The sequence below is a fragment of the Mesitornis unicolor genome, unplaced genomic scaffold (assembly GCF_000695765.1).
Source record: "Mesitornis unicolor isolate BGI_N332 unplaced genomic scaffold, ASM69576v1 scaffold19065, whole genome shotgun sequence".
NCBI lineage: Eukaryota > Metazoa > Chordata > Aves > Mesitornithiformes > Mesitornithidae > Mesitornis > Mesitornis unicolor.
Genome location: NW_010187738.1, coordinates 77,743 through 85,145, shown reverse-complemented (window position 1 = coordinate 85,145; position 7,403 = coordinate 77,743). Strand labels below are relative to the sequence as shown.

General features: G+C 40.1%; 1 protein-coding gene across 1 annotated transcript in view; it reads right to left on the bottom strand.

Annotated features, from left to right (window-relative positions):
• LOC104541489 (IQ and AAA domain-containing protein 1-like) overlaps positions 1-7,403 on the bottom strand; it is a gene marked incomplete at its 5' end in the record, with an annotated part of 81,266 nt that overhangs the window by 5,263 nt on the left and 68,600 nt on the right. Inside the window, 3 exon segments of the mRNA XM_010185562.1 lie at positions 688-866; positions 869-916; positions 4,055-4,232. Of these exon segments, the coding sequence (XP_010183864.1) occupies positions 688-866; positions 869-916; positions 4,055-4,232 (405 nt within the window).

The window sequence follows — 7,403 nt, the reverse complement described above, 5'->3', positions numbered from 1 at the left end:
GGGAAAGAAAGGGTGATTATTCCTGAGCTATATGAGGAAGAAGTTGTTGTTTGCAGGGCGATCCGTGTATATTTAAGGTATATGTAATGCAGCTAAATGCACTAGGTTTTGCCTTAAGGATTTTATGGCCCTGAGGGTGGGAAGAAGGATGGAGTTTGAGGCAGCAACTGATTTTTTTTAAAGCCCTGAAATGAAGAAAATTCTTGTTTGAAATAACTTTAAGGACTTAAAACTTGATCCTGGAGCACCCTGCAGACCCCACGTGTGTATGTCTTCTGGCTTCTCAAGAAAATATAGCCAGGCTTGCCAAATGCATATCACCTCTGAAAGAAAGAGGACCAATGCATAGTATTAATGGCACCTACATACTTAATCCATGCTTGTCAAGGCCACACTGCTCAAGACGAGCTGGGTGCAGGCAGTAAGTTCAGCAGAGCAATGTTCCAGCCGTGTTGCCTGTGCAGAATTGCTGCCTGCAATAATGGCCATTTGCCTGGCACATCCAGCAGCCCGGGCTGTCAAACATCCCAAAATGGTGTTTGGTGCTGTCGAACCATACATCATCATTCAAATAGTGATGTACCAACCCATCAGCAGAATTAGCAGGTCTGCAGATCAAATGTGCCTAGACAAGGACATGGCAGGGGACGATAAAAGACTGCCAGTTAACGTAGCTCTTAACTTCACCTTAAATGCTGCTTCCTCTGCTTTGTACACAGGATCCTGTCTGGCCAGAGGAGTCATGAACTCTGAGGTCCTCAGTGGCTTCTTGGTCATCTCCAGGAGGCGTAGCTGGCTCAGGACACCTTGTACTGCCTGGACGATGTGTCCCTGGGTGAAACCATCAGACACCTTTGCTAGGCATGCAGGTTGGTGATCACTCCACCATTCTGCAGGATGATGTGTTTCCATAACACTGTTCAAGACCCAGAAAAAGAGAGAATGTCAAAGATGCGCATTAAGGAACACAGGAGAAATAAATTTGCATTTCGAATTTGAAACAGGGAAATAAGTGGTATCAGTCAGGAAAGTCAAGATTCAAATTTTTCTTGTTTGCTATTTTTCCCCTATAGATTTGTGGAATACAGGCATTTAGGCACATCCGTTATTAAACCATTAGTAATAATTTGTTGGCTACCAGTCAGTACTTTCAGACAGTCATAAAGGGCACATAAAGTGAGGTGGATGTGAGTGTGTAAATGAAAGAAATACTTAAATATGCCTGTGTGCATACACAGAGAGAAAACCTGTCCAGAAAGTTCCCGTTTGGGTGTGTAGAGTTAAGTACCTGTATTAACAACCTGTTTTTGTTTCTGTAACCCTGATCACAGGTTATTTGCTGAACTGAGGGCTGCAATGGGGACTCAATGTCTAGTTTGGAAGCCAGAGGCTTCCAGCTATGCAGGCATATGCTTCAAAGGCCAAGCGTAAAATCCTGTGATTGGCGTTTTGCTCGGTAGTTAAGTGGTGAACCTGTTCGTATCTTTTAGCTATGAACCTCTGTGACATGAAGGTTTTCCTAATGTTTGTGAAGTGCTTGAGAGTCTTCTTCCAAAAAACTCACAATTTAATAGGAGGAATAAATGCTTTTCGTTTAACTTCTGTAAAGTTAACAGTCTGTCTCAGAGAAACTTTGTAAAATTTTAATGCCATCTCACGCTGCCTTCCTTTAAAACCCTCGAAGAAAACACTTGGAAAAAATGATGTTCTATGTGTAGAGATTAATAAGGCTCTTGAATGAGACAGACAATTTGTGCTTTGAGTATCCAGTGTTTGACTTCATATGTAGCATGAAAGTGTCAGGTGGAAAGTTAATGCTACTGGATGTCAGGGCAGTTATGTCATGGAGAAAACCTGCCTTGCTCTTGCTTTGGCTGCAATGTCGATACTATGGACTTGTGCTCGTAACTATTGACAGCTTTGTACTACATTTTTCACTCAGGCAAACTGTGGTCTTCCACTTGAATTATAACTATTCTCAATAATTATTGGCTGAATCACTAATTCATAAAAGAGGGACTGATGCACACAGCAGTGAGTGCTACTTTTGCACAGCTGTATATTGTGAGCCGCAGCTTCTGCTGAGGTACTGACTTGCTGGGTGATTAATAGCAAGAAACCAGTACAGGATCATGAATATTTCAGTTTAATGATTTCCATTGTATGTTTGTTTCCTTCGTGCATAGATTGCAATATCCTGGTTTGTAACACAATGGAAGGTTGTAGCAGACAGCTGTGCACTGTGGCTACAAATATTTGTTATGTCATGGCTTTTCTGTCAAAACAAGTTATTTTAGTTCTCAGATTGGGTGTCAGGTACTAAAAACTGTCAAGATTGAAAGATGAGTGTACTGTAGAGATCATATTTTCATTGAACTTTAGGAAAGGTTGGAGCTAAAGAACAAGGCTAGCACTGTCTTAAATGGGACAATGTCAAAGAACTAAAGCTACAAGTTTTATCTGCTTTAAAACACTAAGAGTTAACTTTCTGGGATATTCTTAAATTTGCAGTTGAAATCCCTTTGACTGGCTCTACTTTTGACTCCAAAATAGTGGTGAGAATCCAGAATGTGACTGTTCAATCCTCAGAAACAAACACAGCTAAATTCAGCTGCTAGCACCTCCTTTCTCTAGGTCTTATTCATGTCCCTTATCTGTTAGTAATTTATCAGAGCTGTAACATAACATGAAACACATGTTAGCTTGCTTAGAGACCATTTCCCATCCACACTCTGAAAATTATTGAATGTGGGGGTGATTTACAGTGTGCTAGGCAGTGGAAGCCTGTCTTGAGCTTGGCCAAACCTGCATCATCTCAGTATCTCAGCTGCCTCCATGAAAGGCAGTATGAAACTGGACTTCACAATTCAGTTGCATGACTTTGTAATAAGGTGACTATGCAGAGCAATGTTGTATTAAGGTACAACTCTGTAGTGAGGTCCCTCAACCTGAGTGTGGTTTCTCTTCTGTATTATTCTGGGACGTGATCAATCAGAAATCAGTGGTGTGGAGGGAGTCCATTTTCCTTGATGTGGTGATCAGTAGGCATATTCATGGTAGGAGAAGTGCACCACTGAAAGTCCTAACTTGAAATGTCTGGGGCCATTCTGAATACCCCAAAATCCTTTTTCCATGTTTTCTTTAGATTGAACCTAAACAACCCCTCTACTTATAAGCGACTACATCCAGACTCCTTAATACCCAGAAAAGTGGATTAAACCACATGATATTTGTGATTAAACTACAGGAAAAAAAGACTATACTTTTGGGAACAAAAGCCCTTCTACAAGCCAGTGCTGAAGGACAGACTACCATTTTTCTTGCAGTAATCGATTCACATTATAAAGCTTAATTTGGACCATTTCTTCCTTGTCTATGCTTGGCTATTGCGGATGTCAAGGTGATTCAAATCTGAAAACAAACCTGCAATGCCTGAAAGTGTGTCTTTTATTTTTTTTTTCTTAGCCATGTCAAATTCTCTAATAAAAGACCCTCTTTTCCTTACAAGCGTTGACTCTCAGCATATGGGGTACTCAGTGGGTTTGTCAGACTTTGGGAGTGCCTGTCTATCACTGTCAATATTTGATAGATTAGACATGCAAAATCTTGGATGACTCTACAATTTCTCTCATGATTTGCAAGTACAAAAATAGAATTTGACAGTGACAAACCTCAATCCTCCAGACATGGTTCTGTTTATGGAGATACCCTGAAGTGTATAGGTGTAATAGAAATTCAGAATCCTCATGTAAAAAGAAAAGCTTAAAATAGAATGTGTATATTGAAATAGGATCTTATCCTTCCTATGGTGAAAAAACAGCTTGGGATGAACTTGGTGCATGCTAAACAGCTGACAAAGAAATGCTAAATCACCACAGAAGATTATTTAAAAATCCTTCTCCCAGCTTCCATTTATATTAACAGATCTTCTGGGTAGCCTGTATCAGTATTACCTGAGGGTATGAATTGAGGTTAAATTCAGTGCTGAGGATAACCAGACAATAAGCATGGATTTTAAACAGTAGTAATAAGCAGGATCACTTGAAATACTTACCATATCTTGAAGCATAGTCAGGCCTAGGAATCAGAATAATTTTTTGGTAGAATCTGAAGAAAGGTTGAGGCTTAGCATTGAAGGGACAGTTGGTAGTTCCCACTAGCAGCACTCTGTCCTGTGCTTTCAAAGCCTTAAGGAATTCGAAGAGGAGCTTTTCCACTTGTTTTGGGCTCATCTTCAGTATATACATGTGAATACAAGAAGGAAAGAGTTGTTACTGATGCTGACAGTTAAGAGTTAATGAGGTGAAGCTGTATGTAAACGTACTTTATACAAGAGGTTTTTCTGCCTTTTTTTTTAGTAGTCTACTTGCATTTAGTATCACTTGTGTATTTGTGCTAGTGCCTCTTCACTATCCAATTTGCTGGTCCTGTTATTGAAAAGCAGGAAGGAAACAACTCAAAGAAGGAAATCCTGATTTTCAGTTCAAGTGGAAATATTGCTTGGACCTCTGTACCTGATGGACTTTAACAGATAGAAAAATTGCCAGGGTACGTAATCTGGTGTGGAATCCTTCCAGCTCTTGGAGGTTACAATCTACCAACTCCCACCCATGGTTTAAATGTGAAAAATACGCTCCCCAATTTAAGCTCTGATTTCTAGCTTGTTGAGGCTTTAACCTGAGAATGCAAGCTCTTTAAACTCAGGATTCTTTTCGTTGCAATAATTTACTGTTTGACTTCAGAGCAAGTATTTAACTACTGTCTACAGAATGGATGAGTATTGAGCAAAACTCGTTATTGGATAGTTATGTTTGATAATGTTCAAGTAAATATTGGTTGGAGAAGCTTAATCAAACTGCTGTGGTGTAACTCTACTGTTAATAAAGCTATAAGTGAATAACTGGGCTAGGATAGTTTATCGGAGAAGTCTAATGTCTTGGAAGCTTATTTTCAGAAATGTTTGAGACTTAACATCCAAGACACCAACACTCAAACTTGACCCTCTAGATCACCATGTGGATTTTTTAAAATATTATTATATAGTAGGCAGCGCCCTGAGAAACTTGAGCTTTGATTTCAGATCAGCCTTCCTTAATAAGGAAAAAAAACCATGTCCTGCAAACTTTCTCAGCTGAAAGGCAATAATAAATAACTGTGACTCCACATTGCATGTACAGACTTTGGGATCCAATTTTTCTGCTGTCTGCAATAGTCAACAGCTGACAGAAAGGATACAAAGCTCTGTTCTTTGGAGTGAAAGCTACGGAGGAGAGGAAATTGGGAAATCAGTAAGAAATCCCAAAAGTTTGAGGCAGAGTACACAGTTATTTTCTAGCTAAACTTGTCTTAATTAAAATCCTATCAGTTTTCTCATTCTTTTTCTTCTCATGGTCATACTATACATCTTCCTAGGTTTGCCAATTGCTTAATCATGAGTTGAGCATGTCTTAGCACTGAGGCTTAGGTCCCATTTTTGGAGCATGGGCATCTTGCTTGCCAGGACAATGCATCCAGCTCATGCTTATGCTCTTGGATGAACTATTCCTGTAGTTCACTCAAAGCCAGCTGACATATTTTCATCCCCTCCTTGTTGTGCCTATGTACCCAGAGCTCCCTGCCCTGGAGTAAAAGAAGTCTTGACTTTTCTCTTACTCTGAAAGAAAGGATGTTGCTTTGTCCATGCCCGAACAGCACGTTTGCTGTCTGAGGGCATGACACCTCAAGCTCTTATCCAAACTTTGCCATTCCCTTGTTGAGAAGCTTTTGGTAATGAACTTGATTTCTCTGACGGTTAAACAAGCTGCTGTTACATACCTGCCTTGGACGTTTTAGCCAGCCTTGCCACCTTTGCTCTGTCAGGGAGATCTGGTCAGACCAATGACTGAAATGTGAATTTACTTTGTTTTTAACACGTTTTATGCTGGCTTAATTACTCTGTTATTTATGTATCTGTTGCTACTCATAGGCTCCAAACTTCCTCCTTCTTCATGTGATTTGGAAGGAAGTATAAATATTCTCCAAGATGTTTTGAGACATCAATACTACTAAAAAGGTGAGAATTATCAAATAATCTTAGGTTTGGAGGTGGTGGGGTTAGAGTAATCTCATCTCACCAAAATGACTGCTAGAAGATAGTATTTGCTCTGAGTGAGATCTGATATTTTCTGGGTTTGCAGTATGTGTCTTCTGCTGGCAAAACTGACTATCAGGAGATGCAGAGAATTTTTAAAGCAATTGTTTAGCTCCTGTTTCACTTCTTACTTGTGAAAATAAGTCCTAATTTATACCCAGCACTTAGAACTCTTTTTTTTTGGTGACAAATGATATTAATGAATTCCCACTGATTTAGAGTTGGTTACAATAAGTGTTCATTGCTCAGCTTGTAGTAATTTTAATTTTAAATTTTTAAATGATTGCACCAGTATCAGAGACCGAGTTCAACACTTCATTCACGTTAAGCCTACTAAGCAGACTGGCATTTATGTGTCAGCAGCTCCTGTTATGTTTGTGAAACTAATGTGTGTCCATAACGCACACATTTCAGCAATATGTCCTGAAAGCTAATAATATCTCTTCCACTTTGAAAGAAATGTGTCAGAAGCAAGGAGAGGCTGTTGAAGAGGCAAGCTCTGATTTCAGCCATCATGTAGACCTGAGCTGGAGAAAAGTGGGGTGAACTGTGAAGGTGACTTCTATTTGTTTAAATATGGGTGGCTGAACTGCAGACACATCATCCTTGGCAACTGGGTTACTACAACATATTTGATATTTGACTGCTTTGCATTTTTCAGGGAGGATTGGAGAGAGGCTGCTTTTGTAGTGGGTATTTGAAGAATTTAAGGCTTCTTTTTACCAGGTTCTCAGTCACAGTGCCAGAAGTGTCATGCTAGGATGAGTAAAGTGACTTCCACATACTTTGGCTTCTGAGGCCTGAGCTTAGCTCACCTCCAAAATTCTAGTGCTCTTAAGGAAGGCTTCTCTGATTCCCAGTTATCACTGTGTCTCTCTCTCCTGTTTCTTGCTCTGTCTCCAAATATTGGTTATGCTGTGAACTATCTTGGGCACGAGTGATTTTAACCCTGGAGCTATCCACTCCCATGAAGAACAAGAGAGCATTTCTGTTAAATATCTGCAGGTCTATGCATGTGGTAGCAGGGATAGAGGTGATACCCGTGACTGATGTGGGTGTGAGAAGAAATTTTTCCTTATTAGTGGCTATCAAAGCAAAGATCATGATTACTCCAGGCAATCTTTGGCACCTAGTCTTATTTTTAATCCCCGTCTGTACTTGCTGTCAAGGTTTGAGCACAAGAGAAAGGTTCCCTACGTGTGGGGACCACTAGAGGGCATCAATCACTGCACACCCATCAGCTCATACAGCCCTCACAGAAGTAACAGCCTCG